Source organism: Solanum pennellii, chromosome 8 (genome assembly GCF_001406875.1).
Source record: "Solanum pennellii chromosome 8, SPENNV200".
Classification (NCBI taxonomy): Eukaryota; Viridiplantae; Streptophyta; class Magnoliopsida; order Solanales; family Solanaceae; genus Solanum; species Solanum pennellii.
This window is the reverse complement of record NC_028644.1, coordinates 56,056,078-56,076,923: the sequence shown is the minus strand read 5'-3', so window position 1 is coordinate 56,076,923 and position 20,846 is coordinate 56,056,078. Positions and strand designations below refer to the sequence as shown.

At 31.8% G+C, this 20,846-nt stretch overlaps 1 protein-coding gene across 1 annotated transcript; it reads left to right on the top strand.

Moving 5' to 3' along the window:
* Positions 1–11,174: 11,174 nt before the first annotated feature.
* On the top strand, positions 11,175–13,916 carry LOC107026963 (cytokinin riboside 5'-monophosphate phosphoribohydrolase LOG8). Its single transcript, XM_015228110.2, has 8 exons — positions 11,175–11,309; positions 11,460–11,660; positions 11,946–12,043; positions 12,160–12,190; positions 12,523–12,622; positions 12,697–12,767; positions 12,843–12,986; positions 13,592–13,916. The coding sequence occupies exons 2-8, from the start codon at positions 11,550–11,552 to the stop codon at positions 13,676–13,678; spliced, it is 642 nt and encodes a 213-aa protein (XP_015083596.1). The 5' UTR covers positions 11,175–11,309; positions 11,460–11,549; the 3' UTR covers positions 13,679–13,916.
* The last annotated feature ends 6,930 nt before the right edge of the window (positions 13,917–20,846 follow it).

Sequence of the window (20,846 nt, the reverse complement as noted above, 5' to 3'; positions counted from 1 at the left end):
TTATTTTCACTCATTTAGAATTAGAAACCCCCCTTTTATTGTTTTTACTTTCCGAGGAAGTCATTGATCAAACAATAGTAATAACAAGTTGAAGTTAAGTCTAGACTATTTTTCTCGTGGGAACGATCCCAACCTCACTAGTTGGGTTATTTACTTGACACGACCGCTTTACTTCTTATTTGAGAAGTAAGTTTGAGCGTATCAGTCACTAGAATGCGCTTTCTATGGATTGCATATGGAAAGTTTTGCACACTTATTCTTCGAATGCTGAATTACCACAAACATTTGGAGGCGGGTACTACACTGGTTGGGGCATAGCAGGCAATCCATGAGATGGGAAGACGAAGTGCACTGTATGATCTCAATAACTAAGAAAAAAGGTGGACCTATTGAGATAACAAGTTGTGCTTTTGCAATTGTGATATATAAGTTGTGGCAAGCTAGAAACAATGCTCAATTTCAAAGATTCCAGCTAGAATTGTTGATTAAGGAAATAGTGATCTATCTACATGTAGGAGGCAGGAATAATGCAATTTGGATAATGATACTACAAAAGATTTCCTACTATCCTGATTAGTTTTCTGATTTACTAAGTTGTAATGATATGAATGTAAATAGAGTAGCTTGTCCAGGCTGCCTAAACTAACTTGTATACTTTGGTATGAATGAAATATTTATGTCATTTAAACAAAAAAAACTCTCCATACACTATATAAAACTTATAAATTATCATTCTGATTTATCTCGAAAATATACAAATTGTCCAGTCAAGCTTAGATTTTGCTAACAAAATTTCTGTAAACTTCTTTACTACTGATTTATTCCTTTATCTAGTAATGATAAAGATAAGAACATATCATCCGTGGTAACAACGATTATAATCATACTTTTAGGTAAAAAACTAGGTCACTGTATATTTAACATAAGTAATTAATAAACTTTGACACTTAATCGATGAAATAGCTCTTATTAATTTTGACGACAATTTCTTCTTAAAACTTTTAATTTCACAAAAGCATGAATGTTGTCTTACATGAATGACTTTGGTTTATTCTAAACCATCTCTTTGTCTGACAATGGAAACTAAATTCATACCTTCAAACATCAAACTAGTTTATTCCTTAATTTGGAGTATGTAGATTATTTAAACTACCTACGAAATTCTACCATATTGATATACAACAACGGGTGGGTAGTAAAATAGGAAGATTGTTTAGTATTGATACATGAATGTCCCATGACACTAGTGAGAGATTGTAACACCTCAGATTCAAAAAAGATAGGAAATTGCACCTTTTGTCAAATTTGGTGCCAGAACCAACGGAGCCATTAACAGCCTGTGGACTAACACAGTCCATACGTAGCTCAGTGAATAGCCAGTCCATATTTTCCAAGAATGCCAAAGTTCCAGTACTTTCCTATGATTCACTAGGATAGTCCATTGCCCAATGCACGAGCCGTACGTAAGACTCATAGGCATGTCTCAAACTTATTAGTAGGATTTTAAGAAGCTTCAGTTAGACCTACGGAGGCCATGTACGGACCGTAGGTTAACCAACGGACTGTACATGGATCCCTTTAGCCGAAGGTCCAAACACAAAGTTTATGAACCCATCGACAGTCTTCCTATAGGACGGTGTGTAGGTGGACCCACGGACTATAAGTTCCCACGGCCCACGGGAGTCTACATTTATATTAGAAGGGCTTTGAGGTATTTTCCTAATTATTCTAGCCTAATACTACATTGTTTTACTCAGTCTAAATCTAGTTAGAAACTACCCAGAATCTTCATTCTCCTAAAATCATTTAACTTAGAATGAAAAGAAGAGAAAAGAGGCGATAGTTTTCCCAAGAACAACCAGAGGTCTTCTTCAAGTTCATCCTCAAAATCCAAAGGATTTCTCCATAAGTGTTCGTCATCAAGTATGTGAGATTTCACTTATTGGTTTCTTTCACTCATTCGTCCCTAAAATTTAGTCGGTTCTTCAAGTTCTCATAAATTGTTCAGGCCTAGGGTTTTCAAAACCTTAGGAATTCATTGTGATTTTAGTTGTTATGGTTCCCCCGATCTAGATATCATGTTCTTGAAAATCTTCCATGGTTCCATGTATAAAATTCAAAACCCTAGATTGTATTAATTATCAATACTCATAATACTTGCTAGGAAAATCAGTTAGAAAATCATGCTTCAGAACTAGAATGTCATATCTTTCAGTATATTTATGTTGCATTTTCAGATAGCATGTCAGTATTTTGAGTTTCTCAGTATTTCAGATGCATTTTAGCAATATAAATATTCATTTGGGAGTAGAAAACACCGAGTTAGACTAGGGTTCAACGTACTCTCACAGTCTTAGAGCTACGTACCAACGTAGGTTCAGAAGTCCGCTCTGTTGGGCATCAATTTAGTTATCACACCACAATCATGCCTTTAAACCTCTGGCGAGGTATATTGGATCCTCTTGATAGGGAGCCTTCGAGTTGGCCACGGGGTAACAGCCTCTGACGCCCCACACCATTGCGACAGGAGGGGGCTTGCCCATCAGCCTACTTTGCCAAGAGGTGGCAGGAGCGCAACGACCTTAGCCCAAACCTACTTAAACAATATACATCGGAGTCCACGTTTAACACACGTGGTTTATAATGGTTAATAGTATCTCCCACAGTCATACTCTTTTTTGCATTGACCATGTTATCAATATTTACTTTCATATTTAGTTCAACATGTTATCTTCATAACTAGTACTTGGTTATTGCATCTAGCTTAGTTTTTAGGTATACAACACTACAGCCTATTGTCGTGCTCACTCTATATTGTCAGTTTATATTGTTCTGTTTATATCGTTCAACTTAGTATCTATATCATTTTATGACTTAGGTTCTGGCGCTCAACATCCAGATCACACTTAATATGATTTTCAGCCCATACTGAACAACTTCAATGGTGAGTCATCTTAGTTCGAGAGTGTTTACTTATGTTTGTCTTAGCTAGCTTACTTTCAGTATTTCAGTATTTTTTTAAGTTAGCTGGGGACTTGTCTTAGCAGCTCATCAATTGTAGAGACTTTCATAGAGTCGGTGCTAAGTGTTTTGGGGTTGTTTCCTCAAACATTTATATATATATATATATATANTCATTTATTAGTTATGTTTCTGCCTATCTTAGTTATATATTCAGTATGCTTATGATATGTGTCACGATCGGAAAGCACCCTATTCGTAACCGGAGTCGTCGTCCTTTTAGAGGCCTTAGACAAGCCCATAGCATACATCATCGCATCATTGATAGAATAAAAGGCAGAAAAATTAAAACTTTTCTTTTGAAGTTCAACTTCACTTCACACATATAAAAATAAAATCTATAATTGTCTCACATGACCATCTAAACATAAGAGTACAAGAATTTGGAACTTAGACCTTACATCATTACAATAAGTCTTATAATAGGAATTACAATAAAGTCTTTGAATAAGGAAATATGAAACTAGAATTGATCATCACCATCCTCGGACTTAAGGACTCACCAACTTGGGGATCACAATCCAAGTTCTTCAGAAAAGGAGTAGAAACTCTTCAATGGCCCGAACATACACTTTGTGCAGAAAATAGAAGGGATAGGTTAGTACAAACCACATATACTAAGTATGGATATATGCAAGTAACACATTAAAACCATGCACAAAGAGACATTTCGGAATAAACATGTTAAGTTCACTTTAAAATCCTTATGCACATTCCAAGAACATATGCAAGTCCATATCAAGACAACCATGAGACATATTCACATTCATGTTCAAGAGCAACATCATAATAAATTCATAATCAACATTTAATAATTTGAGTCCATTTCATCATTACATAACACGACTTTACTCATGACCCCAATCCAAGTCTACTAGTGTAATGTGTATTTGAAGCTCATAACCCCACATAAACCAAGTAAACTAGCAAAGAGACCATAAGCATTGTCTTTACCTCATACCTTATCATAACAAATGTAGTCAACATCATACATAACAATTTAGATGAACATCATGTATAGCAAGTGAAACCAACATCATATATACTATTCATACATAACAATTCCACCCTAGAATTCCCCACAAGGTCTACTTGTGCAATGTATAAGTAAAGTCCCATATCATTGCCTACACTAAGTAACACCTCTTAAGTAGTCCTAGTTAGTGTTCATCTTCTTATTTACATTCGTTCATTTTACTTTTGGGAAACTTCGCCATAACTGACATTAGACCATGTAAGCTAAACATGGAATCTAGTGCCAATCCCTCACACCAAAAGGAGGGTGTCTTACTTGCCAAGGTAGGGCATATAAATCATAATAGCATCTAGGTGGATCCACTAGCTAGGTTTCCTACGGGGGGAAACATAGTTAAGGAACTAGGAGGTTGTTACTAGAAACCCTTTTTATGCTAATTAGCATTATAGTTTCCACCTCATGAGAGAAAATAGTGTGAATCTCCCTTCCTTTGTGAAGGAACACCTCTCAATGTCGAGTTCACTCGGTGCTAAGCTAAATTACCTTGTTGAAGTATTTTTAAGTCTTTCTTAACATTAATTCATAGCTTAGGTCTTAGAAGTTTAACCCCTCATATAGCATGTTCATAGCTCAAGGTTCTAGGATGAGAAAGTTCTTTCATCACAAACTTAACATCATGTGATGACATTACATCATAGCTTAGTAACAAGATGCACATAGGAATTACCTTCAATCCCGCATACTACTACACTTATCATCACCTCACAATCATCATATTCATAGCATGATTACACATTCATAAGTTCATCATTCGTACTTCAATTAACCAACATTACCAAAAATAGGCCAACAATTCTACAACAACATAGTCATGACTTGAAGATCTTACTAATGTCCTCCATGAATCCCATTTAAGACTTAATCCCAAATCAATAATATGTACCCATAGAATCAATTATCATCATCATAAGATAGTCAATTATGCAATAACATACTCAATTACATCACCTCTAGTCATAAATCAACATAATTCAAGGGTTAGAGTTAGGAGAAGATGGGCATTCATGAGTTCTTAAAGAATTAGATCATAAACCCAATCATGACATCATATAAGGTAATTAATGGAATAACAACACAGGTAACATCAATATAACAATTGCCATATGCATAATCATCGATCAATTCATCACTTTCAATCTTAGATTTATGAAATTGGGGAAGAACATGGGTCTAAGGAGATATCAAGTGAATAATAACAATTGACCATCATTACACACTTAAACAGCCCGAAATATTCATAATTAGTCATAATTAATTCATAAATTCGTTTTTCAAAGAAGACTCACTTGTAAAGAAAACCTAGATCCTTAGGGGATTTGAAATCATCTTGGAATGGACCTCTTGGGGAAAGAAATACCAAGAGTGAAAGAATACATATCTTGATAAATACTTTATCCACGAATTGAGTAGGAAACTTGGATATTTGGTCTTCTTCTTGAAGCTTTAATGTTTCTTCAATGGAGGTTGGGTAGAGAGAGAATTTAGAGGGAAGTGAGAGTAATTGGGTTTCAATTTGGGATTAGGTCTTGATGTGGGAATTGAGTGTTAAATGACTTAAAATCAATATATAGTCAAACCTCAAAATACCCAAAATACCCCTCACTTAGTTGGACTTTTGAAAACCTGAACTTTGAAATCACGTCCAGCCTTCACGCCTCACTTCACGAGCCATGAAGAGCTCAACGGCTCGTGGTAGTGCTCGTGAAGTGTGGGGCAGTAGGCTCCCCAAACGTGCCACCCCTCCTAGGTAACCTTCATGATCACCGTCCCCCTTTCCCGTGAACATGCACCACCGCCCGTAAAATGGCTCATGGTGCCTTAGGAAGTAGCCCCTCCAAACCTCTCAATTTCCCAAACGCCGAAGGCAAGACCATGACCATCCTTCCCCTTCTGTCAAGTACACCACGAGTCGTGAAGTGACTCGTCGTGACTTAGGCAGTATCTTCCCTAACTTGGCTCTCCTCTAAATTTCTAAGTGAAGTTCACGACCAAGCTAGGTGGGTCGTCCAGTGCACCACGAGTCATGAAGTGGCTCATGGTGCCTTGTACAGTATCTAGTCCAAGTTGACACCATTTTCCATGGCCAAGGCAACTTCAAGATCTCCCCACTTTCTCGTGGTCTTGCCCACGAGCCATGGTCATGCTTGTGAAGGTCGAGACAGTAGCCTCTCTTATGGGCAGCCTTGGCCTTTGGCTTTGGATTGCCCCTCAAGGTTGACACTCCTCCCTTGGCCTTGATCCCTTAAGCCCTTTATTAGGTATCTATATATATATATATTCATGATCTTTTCATGGTCAAACCCTTAGACACCCCTATTGATCCATCCTACCATCAGTAGCACCACACTAGCCTAGGTTACTAGTTCACCGGACGTCATGGTCGTTTTTAGTTTCTTATCAACCTATCTTCCCAAACTAAGTTGGTTAGCATAAAATAGGGCCTTTAACATTTTTACAACCCCTTTTTAAGTCATTGAACTATACATGGAGCCCTAGCTTAAATTATTGGATTTACTAGGTGTAAAAATATGCCAAACTCAGGGTTAGCTTGGGGTCACTTATGATTCTAGGTCTCATATTACATCTAGGGTGTAGCCTCGGGCGTGACAGATATATCCAAAAATATATGCATTGTTACGAATTGATATTAACTATCACCAAAATCCCATTTCTGATTTCTGATAGAGTAGTGCTCGGAGGACAACACATTAATCTGACACCCTAAAGATTATTCAATCCCATTACATTTACTTTGCAAAGCCCGTATTTTCCCCACCAATTACCTCCATATAAAGCTCCATTCCACCACACTTACTCCTTACCCGTACCCCCATAAATTCCACTCCCTTACACTTAAACTTTGGTCATCAACCTGCTTATCCAAATAACCCTGACAACTATTATCCCCAATCTCATTCCTTGCCTCCCATGTCAAATTCTCAAACTCTTACTAGATTGTCTAGGGTGAGTTTCCGAGGTTTAACGGTCAAGAATTCCACGACTGGTGGCATAACTAATTTTTCCCATTGGATAATGTGTAACCCTATCAAAAAGTGATAGTAGGAACAATTTATTTCAATGACATAGCCCAACTATTTGAATTAATGTTGTTTATTGCTTAAATTACTTTGTATTCTTGTTTTAATATTTCATGTTTGATCATTATAGAGATAAATAATTAAATATATGGTCTATTCTTGGATGTGGAAGACGAAGAGGTAGATAGACCAAAGAATACAAAGAGCTCAATCTCACAAAAATATCACTTGTTCGAATTTGTGTTCAGAATTGACGTCCGAACAAACACCGAGATTGGTTACTGAACAAGATAAAATATGAATGCTAGCCAATTGAGTTTATCTATTTCTGCTCAACGATGCAGTCAGACAGTCAGTTGGAGTAAGTGATTAGAGGTCGGAAGATCATGATCATAAAATCAATCCTGTAAACCAGTAATTTGATAATTGTAGTTAACTCATTACATAAAATGTGATACATGAAACCTTAAAGCATGTTGCAGCCCTGAAATTTTCCAATCATTGTAAGTAATTTTATCTTTTCATCCGTGCAATTTTAGTAGTCAAACATAAATTAAACTCTTTTGAAACTCCTAAATAAATAATTAGATCAGTATAATTTAATAAAAATAGTTAATTGAAAAGTCTTTTGGTTTCAATAATTTAGCTTTTTTGTAGCCACTATATAACTTGTGTATGCAACAGGGAGCAACAATATCTACAAAACATCATCTTCCAGTTTATTAGGATGGTTGTATGTATCTGGTAGTAAAAAATAAAATTTGTAAGAGTTGTGTATCCAATACATAACTGTGAACATGATACATATACTAATAGTGTTTCAATAAATTATGGTTATGTATCAAAATCAATATTTGAAAAAAATATATTGTACATAATAAAATTGTAGTGTATCATAAAGGAAAACGAACGAATTATACATTAATTTAAAAATTAAAATCAACTAGATACATGAAAAAATCTACTAAAATCACCAATGATTTTTAAAAAATCAATAATTTGATATGCTAAAAGCAAAAAAAAAAGATGAAAAAATCCTTACACGCTTTCTCCTTTACTTTGTATCGACTCCCATAGTTTTTTTCCACTTTCAATAATCATGTCAAGTATGAATCTCGACCCAAAGCCCTTACTAGAGCCACAAACAACTTGACCCCCCCCCCCTCTCCTTTTTGAGTGTTTATACCTTAATCGATTTTAAAATTGAAGATACATCATTCTTCAACTAAATTTGTATATGAAAAAGCTAAAAAAATGAATGAAGAAAAAGTTAATAAGAACTACCTCTTCAATAAGTTGCAATCGATAATTGAAAAGAGAAAAGAATAGAAACTCAAAAATAGAGTGATGGAGATAATTGGTGATACCATGGGGTAATTTTCGGCTTGAAAAAAGAAAAAAAATCGTGGGGTGATAATTTACACTGACGTATCCATAAAAGTAAGAAAAATTTTTAGAAAAGAGGGATTTTTATAATTTTTGAGAATGGTAGAAAATACTAGAAAATATAATTAAAAGAAAAGATGTGTAGTTAGGTAATTCTACAATAATATATCGAGCTAACTAATAAAAAATAGGATAGAGGAATAAACCTTGCAACACAATTAAACCTAACCTAAAAGTCTAAATTTATAAACTTATACTACCAAAAAGGGACACTTCAAAATTAGTTACAACAAGTATAGTCATGTATTTATTCGCATAAAAATATCCAAAAATCACAAAAAGTATATAGCGAATATATAATATAGCTTGTAAAAAGTAATAAAAAAAAAATATACACGAGCGATATACATAGCTTACCTACACATGAACTATATACTGACTATACATTATGATACACTCGAAAAACTAAATTTAGCTTAGCCATAGATGAAGTATATGTTGACTATATATAAAATATACACTGAACATTCAATCTCGATCAATTCAAAATCACCTCAAAACAATCCTGAATTTTAAATATAAAATCCTCTTGATTTTTGAATCTTTTGATATATAATTTGCTCGAAACGATTTATATTTGTGGCACATTAATTTTTTAAGAAGATGGAGGAAGAGGGGGAGTGGGAGAGGAGGGGGGGGGGAGAGGAAAAGGAAGAAGAAGAACAAGGATGAAAACGACGAGGGTATACAAAAATCTAGCTTTCTTCGCAATTAATATGACTAAATTGTCTCTTTAGGTAATTGATTCAAAAAAAAAAAAAAAAAAAAAACTAAAAAGTATAAAAGGTGCACTAAACACGTGTGCTATATAATACCATTGATCGAAACGATCATTAAAGGCTTGGTCCGTTGATATATCTTACATAATGCACACTACATAGTACTCCCTTCATTTTGATATTAGGTTAATTTTCAAGGTGTTAAACTTTTTTGAGAAAAGTAGATCAAAAGATAAATTTGATCTAGTTTTTTATTTATCCTTATTATTTTTTGTTAAATTTATGATTAAAATAATTAAATATAATTAATCAGTAATTCCAATACTAAATAATGAATGGTAAAATTGAAAGAAAACTCTAAAAGTAGTCTTAAAAATTGAACAATTAAGTTAATTTGAAAAATGCAGAATGATTTGATAGATCCTTGTAGTTATATGAGTTTGTATTATGGATCATTCTATTTTGATCATTTGTCAATTGAACGTTTTAACTCAGTGAAACAAAGCATTTTAAACCCCTTTCATTGTGTTAACTTCACACTCTCGACAAAAATAACATATCATCATCTACTTCATATTTTAAATGACACATCACTTATTATGATTTTTTTATTAAAAACTTGAAATCTTTTTTCTTTTTCACTTCAATCCTCCTTCATCTCTTCACCTCTCTTTTATCTTTTTTTTTTACATTGGAGATACCACCACAACCTTCCATTCTCACTATTATCATTCCATTCCTAAATAACTAACAATTATCATTCAATTTTTTTTTCAAAATTTCTTTCCTTCACAACTTTTAATCATATTTCTTTTTCCAACATTCACATCTACCACTTAAACCACCGTAAATCTCTTTTCACCATTGATGTTAACAAATAGCCATTAAATACATGAATATACTCTAATATTTATATAAAATTTTACATAACACATTTCACCTAATTTTATAAAGATATTAAAAATCACTTTTCATTTTTCAAGATTGTTGAATTTTTATCACTTTATGAATTATAAGTTATCCCAAAAATTAAAAAAAACACAGATTTACAACAATAATATAATTTCGTTTCTTTTCCCGAAAGGATTAAAAAGTGAAAAAAAGAAGAAGAGAAATAAAAAATTGGAAAAGGACCGGAAAGGAGAGAAAGAAGAGAAATGGAGTTTGAGAGTAGAAAGGAAAAAAAAGAAATGGAATGAGTGGGGTGGGTGAGGTGGGAAAAGAAGAAAGATTTGAAAAAAAAACAGTTAATTTTATTATTTTTTATTATCTTTTATTCTACTTTTAAAAAGAAAAAAATTACTTTTAATCAAAAATTTGATCTTTTACGCTCTTTTTATGGGTGACATTATATTTTTGTGTCAACTTAATAATTAAGTTGTCATAAACTTAGTCAATGGTTAGATTGGATTAAAACATATTTTCATAGACTTTATGGGTTCAGTTGACAAATAATCAAGTAAAAGGATGCAAAATATAAACGTATACAAGTAAAAGGGTCCATTATCACATCATTCCACCTTTAAAAAATGAAAATTACTTAAAAATTAACTTAATATAAAATAAAAAGAATACGTGATAAAACTAATAACATGTTATTTCAATTGCTTTTTAAGTTTGACACGTAATTTCGGTTCCTTATTCCATGTACACTGACTAATCTTCTTTTAAATAATGTAGGACAAAGCTACCTTCTATTGGTCATGACAATTTTGTTAAAACAAGTGTACATCAACCTAACTTTAATCAAAGTGTTCCACACTTGTTTTGAATGTAAATGAATAAAACACTTCCAATTATAGCCTAGGTTATCAACTTGTAGTGGTGATCTAAAATTGTTGAAACATGAGAGGGTAACTATTTTGCAGGGATTAAAAATTAGAGGGGCAAACTAATCATATATATTATTAGTACTAATAAGCAGCCTTAATAATAAAAAGACAACTTTTGTTCTATTCAAAAAAAATTTCATTTAAACTACCACCTTTTTCTTTTTTTTTTTCCCTTATAATAATCATCACGAAGACAGGACTCTCCTCTCCATGATACGTACTACTTCTTTCACCTTTAATTATTTTTATTTAGGAGTATTAATAATTCTTAATTATTCAATCTTATCGCCTAAAACTATGGGGTTGTTTATGATTTTTCGATCAATCTAAGCAAATATCTTGATTATCTTTCTTTGAATCCGTACAGAGAGATTCTGTAAAAGTTGAGTGTGGGGGCAAGAAGAAGAAGAAGAAGATAAAGGTGAGTTCTTTTGGAGATTTAATCAAAAGGGGTTCAATGGAAAGTAATAGTAGAAGCAAGTTCAAGAAAATTTGTGTTTTCTGTGGAAGCAACCCTGGCCACAGGAAAGTCTTCAGTGATGCTGCTATTGATTTGGGGAATGAATTGGTTAGTCTTGATTCTTCAATCCTCTCTGATTTGGCGTCAATTTGGGATTTGTGTATATCTAGTTATCTACAGTTGTGTTGCCATAAAGTTCCTAACTTTTTGCAAACTATGTTGATTTTTTGGTACTGTTGGTGTTTCTTCTATTGACCGTTTTAATATTGGTTTATGGTACTGTGAATAGTAGGCATTGACTTTCTTAATATCACCATAAATGGAAGTGACTTGGCTTTTAATGTTTCAGATTTAAGTCTTTTTTTTTTTTGACTTTGATAATGCTGTTTGCAGGTAAGTAGGAAAATTGACTTGGTCTATGGTGGTGGAAGTGTTGGATTGATGGGATTGATTTCCCAGAGAGTCCAGGAGGGAGGTTGCCATGTCCTTGGGTAAGTAAAATATTAGTAATATTATTTCAAGTTTACTATGGCAAAATGTATGTAAGGTCTACTTTCTATTTCTGATGTAGGATTTCGACTTATTCTTGATTGCTTTGAATATGCAGGGTCATCCCGAAAGCTCTTGTGCCTATTGAGGTAAATGGAGATTAACTTATAACGCAAATTTTGCAATTTGTTTGAGCTGCCATCTATTTGGTTCTCTTTTTGTATTCTCTTGTATGAACTGTTTTATATTCTTCTGCTTGGAGTTTTATCTGAGTTACAATCTCTCTCTTTCCGCCCAAATTTATTGCTACGGGCTTTCTTTTGCTGAAATGTTGTCACTGATATGAAATAGCTTAATGATTGAGTGGTGCAGCATCTGATAGTAAGAAATAGTTTACTTTACTAGTGTAACATTGATTTTGCATTCTGTGGTGTTGTTTCGATTGTAATAGTTACACTTTCAACCTGAGTGGCACTGACAGATATCAGGTGAAAGTGTTGGTGACGTAAAAATTGTTTCGGACATGCATGAGCGGAAAGCTGAAATGGCTAGTCAGGCTGATGCCTTTATTGCACTTCCAGGTAAATATCTGTAAGAGTACATTTGAGATACATATGCTCCCAGACACCTTTTAAATTGCTTTTATTATGTTTAGGTGGATATGGAACCATGGAGGAGACTCTGGAAATGATAACATGGGCACAACTTGGAATTCACAAAAAACCGGTATCTATAGCATTTTACATTCATATAGTTAGATTCTTACCTGCAAGATCTTCACCATCTTAACCTCTTCTTCAGGTTGGTTTGCTAAATGTTGAGGGTTATTATAATTCTTTGCTTGCACTATTTGACAATGGTGTTGAAGAAGGTTTCATTAAGCCAGGGGCTCGTGACATTGTTCTTGCTGCTCCTTCAGCCAGAGAGCTTTTAAGCAAGATGGAGGTGATGACTTTACTTAATTACATGTATTTCTTTGTTATGTTTAAAACTACACCTGGATTAAATCAGTCTTTGAGGTCGGTACTTTTCTTTCACCAGTATGATTACCATCTTTACTCTAAAGAAAATCTATCCTACACAGAAAGCTTTGTCTGACATAAGGAATTCATACTAATATACTGCTGTTATTGTTTTCTGGAAGTAGTCTTTAAATCTTTCAGCTACTGAGATTTTATCTGCAAAGTAATTTCTTCTTGTGAATTCACCAGTTAAAGGTGAAAATAAAAACAACGCTCAACGATGTGGGTATGGAAATGATAACTTTTGTAGCTAGGACTGTCCTTTGGTTCACCTGTTCAATGGAAGATTGAAAATATTCTTACTGTTGGTTTCTGTACATTTCTCTTGGAGTCGCTTGTTTTATAATGTTAAAATGTGAAATGTAGATCCTTATGGCAGGAATTCATTACTAATTGTTTCCCTTTCATTGAAATGTAGATCCTTATGGTAGGAATTCATTACTAATTGTGCCCCTTCCATTGATATGAGTTCTGTTATTGTTATTTACACATTTTGCTGATGAGTCTTATCTTGTTCGTCAATTGCAGCAATATACTCCTTCACATGACCATGTTGCTCCCCATGAAAGCTGGCACATGGAGGAGTTGGCTTATCCAAAGGAGCAGTCTCCATGACAAAACACATTCTCTAATTAGGCCAACTTCCACAATAGAAGTCTGATATGATTCATCATCATTGTGTACTCTTGTCATTCTTGCGGTTACATTTAGTACAATCATTGTTGGTGTTTTGCATAAGCTAACATTGATATATAAATTGGTCAATGGATGCACTGTTTTGTGATTATTTAGGCTGTTACCACCTTTAACACCATTTTTTCAAAGAAGCACTCAGCACTGCATTACTTGGTGACAGTTTATAAGGTTCAATATGATTCTCACCTACGACGGAAGGTTTACAAGGAACGTTTCTGTTTCTATATATTAAATTTAGTTCAATAGTAATCTGTATCACTGATAAATAATTTGTATTTCCTTAAAATGGAACTCCATTTACATAAAAGTTTATGGTCAAGAAGTAACAGCCTTGGTCTTCAAATTTTAAGCTCTCAACTATGTGAGGGAAAGCCTGTTAGTGAAGCTCAACTAATGGAACTCTGTCATAGCTCTTGTACTTTCAGTGTGAACCTTTCTTCTCCTAGTCAAAGGTTGCCTTCCTATAAAGTTTCAGCTGCCTTCCCTAGCTAGAGTTACCCTTGTGTACTTAAATCCTTGAAGAATGATGAAATTTTATCACGCGATTGTAAAGCCTCCAAATTAGCTGAGCGGTGCTTGTTTCCTGCAACTAGTTAAAAGGACTTGGGAACCTTGAGGAAATAAGTATGTGTTTTGAGGCTGAAAGAGTCGAATAGTGAAAACCTAAGGATGTATAGCTAAAATCTCTGTGCTTGTTTCTGTGTTTCTAGGATATTAGGTAAAAGCTCTGTGTTTGTTGCTGTGTTTTTAGGATATTAGCTAAAAGCTCTAGGTTTGTTGCTGTGTTGATTAGGTTTCCATTCTTGTAAATCGAATTAAGCTTAATGTCATAACATTTATGACATGCCTTAGAGATGAGTTACTAGTTTAGTTCTTGAGGTGTTTGAAAGCAAAGAGCTCATCATAGGTTGCTTTTGTTGCCTTGAAGGATGTCTAGTATAATTACTTTTACATTCTCCTAGAAAAGTGACTTAAAGTTAGGGGCAACCAAGTACCAATAATTGCTTGGGACATTGCTAGAAGAAGGAAAGGTACATGGATAATTCAGTAACCTCTTTTAGTAATACAGGGGGGGATAGGGGTGGTTATGGAGTGTAGAACAAGTGGAAACACCTATGTCCCATGCTTTAGGAAAGCCCAACTCAGCTGTCACATTTTCAGAAAAAGGTTCATGTTTGCAGCCTCGTTATGAAGGATGTGTGGGGATTTTTCTTTTCGGATGTCGCTGTCCAGGCTAGCTTTCATGCACCTCAACTAATTCCACGGGATATCTGGTTGCCTCCCACCAACAATAGGTAGCTTTCATGCACCTTGACTAATTCCACGGGATATCTAGCCGCCTACCACCAACAATAGGTACCAGATAACTCTGTCAACCAAGGGTAGAATAAATGAGAAGAATCACTTAGTGTTTTTTATCTCCGCTGAGTTTTGAGCCCGAAACCTCAGAATTCTCAATCACTTCCACTAGGCCATAACCTTTTGGGTGGGGAACTTCTCCTTACTGGATTTGCCAACTGCAGCTCACATGCAATTTTCCAACATATGAAGTACTTGAGGGCCCAATTTTCTTTATAGTACTAATGTTCATGTCACTTACAGTTGTTCTGTAACATGGATGCTGTTCAGTGGCATTTTGCTTTGCTATTATTTCCTTTTTGAATTACTTAGGGGACAGTTGGTACATTTTGAGTTAAATCTTTTTTACTTGTTTCTTTCGTTTCCATAAAACCAATCAACCTTGTCAGATTCGGGGTTTAGACACTCCTGATTTTGAGTTGAAAGAGTGTCTTGTTATTTATTTACATACATATATAGAGTTCAAGTTGAAAGCTGTTGGTTTCTACCAAACACACATTGGATCGCCGCTACTCGAAAACTCCCACTTGATTAAGTTGTTATTCTCTCTGTCTGCACTGTTTGACTGAACATCTTTTTTTTGGGACAGATAAAAAAGAAACGTGTATCACATAAAATGGGACTATTATATTGTGATTATTATCCATGTGATTGTAATTCCTTTTTGCATACCAAGTACTTGTTCTGTAGGTAAAAAATCCAATATTTTGCAGCCCTTCTAATGTGTTTTTTGGGCCAAAAGAGGTCGGTATCTTTTGGTGTAATGAATAGTCCAAAGCTGTTAGAAGAAGTTTGGATCCCAAACTAGCATCGAAAAGCCATTGACTATTCATGAATAAACAAAAGAAGCTAAAATTGACAGTTGAGTTGACTGTGAAGTTGTAAATACTGGCCACTTAAAAGTTGTAGGTCCCTAATTATTCCTACTAGAATCAAATCTTTCAAAAGCTTTTTTTTACATCTTTTCAGTCATAATTGTGGAAGATATTTTTGTAAATAAATATTTTTATACGATGCATTTTAATACATCAAACCAAACAATGCATAAAAAATAATATATTCATAACTAATACAAGAATTATTAATGTAAACATTACTAATACACTCTATAGAACATTGTTTTTATACACTCTACCAAATAGCCCTAAAAATTATCATTAGGGCGTACAAAAATTGGTTTTACTTATAAATAAAATAAAAAAATATATTAATATATGGATAAACAACATAAATTTTACTACTTTTATAGACTTCATCTACCTTTTCATGAGCTTTGATATTACTATTTCTATAATATTTTGATCTCTAGATACATATATCTCGAAAATATGCTTTTAATTGAAAATCTTTCAAGATGTCAATATTTTAGCATTTAATAAAGATTCCTTATTCACATTTTTATTATTTATTAAAATATCAATATTTTAGTTTGTTATGTATCTAATTCATGTTGTTTATATTTGTTTTAATTGAAAGAATACAATTCTTTAATAATAGAATGGATAAATTTAGGGGAGAGAATATTTTAGAAAAGGAACATATGACTTAAAATATTTATCTTTTACAAATTCAATATATTTAAAAAGGAAGATATCACTTAATATCTCTCATTTAAACATAAAAAAAGAAAATCTCAAAAAAGAATCAAACCATCCGTCTACTTCATCACTCTCCCATGAATTTTGGCGGCGGCGACAATGGAGAATCAAAAGATTAAGCTAATGTCTAGCTATGGTGGGAAAAATTCAACATCTTTCTCACGATCATCAACTCTCTTACGTTGGTTGCGATACCAAAATCTTCTTTATTGAAGTGAATTCGATTAAATTTGCATTTTTTCTATTTGACAAGAAGATTTAAAAAATGAATATAATTTTGTTGACAAACAACTTTGGAGAACAAATTTTCAACTGAAACTTCGATATAATCGGTGAAATACAAAATCGATCAAGTATTAGTGTTGAATCATTTATGTGTTTAGAAGTTTTGATATGAAAGTTTTTTCATTTTTCTGGGCAATTATATTTTTTTGGGATGATGAGGTAGAGTTTTACTAATGCACAAGTGAATAGAGATTTGGTTTGGATTTGGTGAAAAAAAAAGGAAAGAAACACCGCAGACGAAAAAGATTGAGAGATTCAGAGAAAAAAGGTTGCAAAAATTGTATTCATATAAGTTTTTGTTTGTCAATTGTTTTTCTTTTTCTCAGCATTTGTATTTTAATAAGAATATTGTAGTTCATTTTTAGTTTGTACTTATTCCAATAGGCATGTCAAATGGATTTGTATTTCTTAAGTATAGATATATCATATTTCTTTCACAGTTAATTTGTATTTCTTTTAGAATATTGCATCACTCCTCAATTGATTGCATTATTTTCACTTTGTATGCTATTTTTCTAAAAAAGTTATCCATTTTTAAATCATATTCATATGTAATGATTGGATTATATTATAATACAATTAGTAATATTTTTGTTATGAAAATAATAGAAAAATATGGCAGTCAATAATACAATTTAATCACTAAGAAACAATTTTTGATTTTTACTATGAAGTAAAATATCAGTTTGTATTTATAATTTTGTATTTTAATCCCACTTTTGTATTTTTCAACATATAGTTTAGGATCGATTAGTTTGTATTTTATCTTTCAAAGTCAATTTGTATTTCAAATGAAGAAAGTATTTCTTTTGTATTCACAACTTTATATTCAATCTCACTTTGTATTTTCATCTCACTTTTGTACTTATATATTGTTGTATTCAATATATAGTTCATGATCGGTTAGTTACATTAACTTAATGGGATACAAATTATTATATACATTCAAACAGAACAAACAACTACTGAACTAAAAAAAGAAATTCATTCGTTAAACATCATAATTTGGATACAAAATATTCGAAAAAACTATAAATCCTAATTAAAAAAATATAAATATTTCACTGATTCAATCAAGAAAACAAAACAACACTCTTGTTTTTCTATTATTTATTGAATGCGACAAATTTATAGTCGCCAACTTTGAAAAATTCCGTTTCAAAAATATGTAGTATTCAACTTTAAGAAGTTTTGAAAGTAATCGGATGAATGATTCGAAAGATAAACTAAATTATTTTAATTTTTTTATGTTCTTAAGAAGAAAACAAAAAAACACTCAACAGAAAGATGTCTATTTATGCTATTTTCAAAACATAACTAATTTGTAAATACAATCTCTCGAGCAACTTACAAAAATGACTCCATTTATAGGGTTATTGAAGTTCAATAGTTATAAATATGTTATTTACTAGAAATGACTACATTTTATGTCAATGTCTAGCTGCATGTTTGTATTTAATTTTTTTTATTGTTATTATTATTATTTATACAATACACTAAATAAGGTATGATATGTTACCATAACTCTCAAGTACCAACCTTTTATTCTGTTCCTAAATAATGAAAATTTCCATTATTAAATTACCAACTAATAATTACATATTGTATGCAAATATAATTGATTCACACAATACAATAAGTTGTACTTACATTCCAAAATACAATATATTCACTAAATACTAATTATAATGGTATTCATAAAATTTTGAATATAAAAATTTATTCATGTCTTTCTCTCGTTGTATTTTTGCATATGTTTTTTATTTTTTATTTATTTATACAAATACAATTGTAATTACATTAACTAATAAGAAAAATGTATTACTTGTACAATTAGCATATGGAAATTTGAATTCAAATTGGTCTTTCTATTTATAAAACTTAAAGTATTAATATATCAAGGATACAAGTATATATAAAAATTTAATGTATTAATATCAAACAAGGTAAAGTAGTACAATTTTAGCATATAACTACAACAATTTGAAAAATGAATACACTATTGTTAACCAAAAAAATGAATACGCCAATATACTATAATATGAATACACTGTTGTTAAATAAGAAAATGAAAAAACAATAGAATGTGTAAGTATTCGACTGTATAAAAAATTGAAAAAACCAACAAAACGTCGATCTATTTTTCATGAAGTTTCCTATGATACTTAAGGCTTGATGTTAACTTAGGTATTTATTTATAAAAATATAGTATTGATGTATCCAACTAAACTTGTATTGCCTAATCAAATTGGATAAATTATTTATGTATCCAGATATACTTGTATTCACAAATCACCATTTTATTAATATTATAATACAATTATCTATGTATATAAGTATTATACTATATACAAATTTGACAAACAACAAAATTTTCTCTCTACACTCTCTGCTAACAATGATAATATAACGGCTTCGCTGAACTGCGGGTATTCCCTACGCTCCATTTCATAGATCGTCGAGGATCTCTCATCTGTGCACCCGGACAAGGAAATGGATCCAACATTAAAATTGACAGTCTTCGCAAGGATATATGCATTTTCGTCATGGATAGAAAATTATAAAAGCAATATAATTTTCATGAAAAGAACAACTTAAATCAAAACCCTATAAAAATAGATGAATATAGATATATAAATAAAAAAATTTCACAAAAAATTAGGAGAAAAATCAGTTAGAAAGTACCTTATAATGAAGTCAAATCACAAAAATCGCTCCTAGAATCATACAAAAAGATATTGGAAGGAATTTAGGGGGGGAAATACAAAACATATATAGGGATATTGATGAAAGAAAAGGTATGATGGGGACATAATTAATTATGAGCGTAATAATAACTTTCCTATTTAATATTTATTTACATTAAATAAATATAAAAAACTTATTATTGGTATATATTAACTTTGCTATTTACTGTATAGTTATATCCATATAAGATAAAAAAAAAACTAAATTGTAGCTATTTCATTTAAATGTATATTGATGTTTGTTATATTCTGTAGTTTTTCCAAATCGTCTATTACCATTTTTCAATTTATTTTGTTCCATGATTTTCTAAATTATATTATTAATTATTTATATTCTTTCAAATTAATTAAAATAAAATAAATACATAATTTATCCCTGAATAAACTAAAATAATGACATTTCTAATAAATAATGAAATTGTTGCTAAGGAGTCCCACTAGCTATTTGAGTTCTTTGATTATCATTATTTGAGTTTCTTATTCTTATTCTATTTTTTCTTTTATTTGTTAATGCAAGAAAAAAATTGAAAGAATTTTTTTTGCTATATTAAAATTTAAAACTATTTTTCGGCTATATTATAATTTAATTTTTTTTGAAAAAAAATTGGGTCATCTATAATAAATTTCACAAGAATATTAGTGAAACATAAATAAATTTGATTATCGAATAGTAAATCAAAATTAGTCATTGAAACAAAAAGAAAGTCAAAAAAATATATGTTTGAGGAGGATTAAGTATAGCAATATAGGATTATATTTTGTTTTAAAATATTATTAAAAATTTAAATCAAAATTAATTTTTTCACTTACGTTAGAAAAAAGAGTATATATGATCACTTTCATAACTAGGGTATATCAATTCTAAATGACAAAGTTGAGGGATATATGAATCCCTTTTCGTATGAATTTATAACATGGTGAAATGATTTTACCAATCTGAGCATTTCTTAGTTACTTACTATTAGGGGTGGCAAAAATGGATAAAATTGATAAAAGCAAACAAAAAAAAGTGATAAAGGGTTAGGTAGCAAGAAAGTTTTTTTTTTTAAAAAAAAATCTATAAAAAAATTAAAACTTTTTTTACATTTAATTTGGGAC

Excerpts from the sequence above, each read along its gene's own strand:
- LOC107026963 (XM_015228110.2), top strand. The coding sequence starts at position 11,550 with ATGGAAAGTAATAGTAGAAGCAAGTTCAAGAAAATTTGTGTTTTCTGT. Across the intron at positions 12,623-12,696 it reads TGCCTTTATTGCACTTCCAG|GTGGATATGGAACCATGGAG; the intron begins GTAAATATCTGT and ends TATTATGTTTAG. Across the intron at positions 12,768-12,842 it reads TTGGAATTCACAAAAAACCG|GTTGGTTTGCTAAATGTTGA; the intron begins GTATCTATAGCA and ends CCTCTTCTTCAG.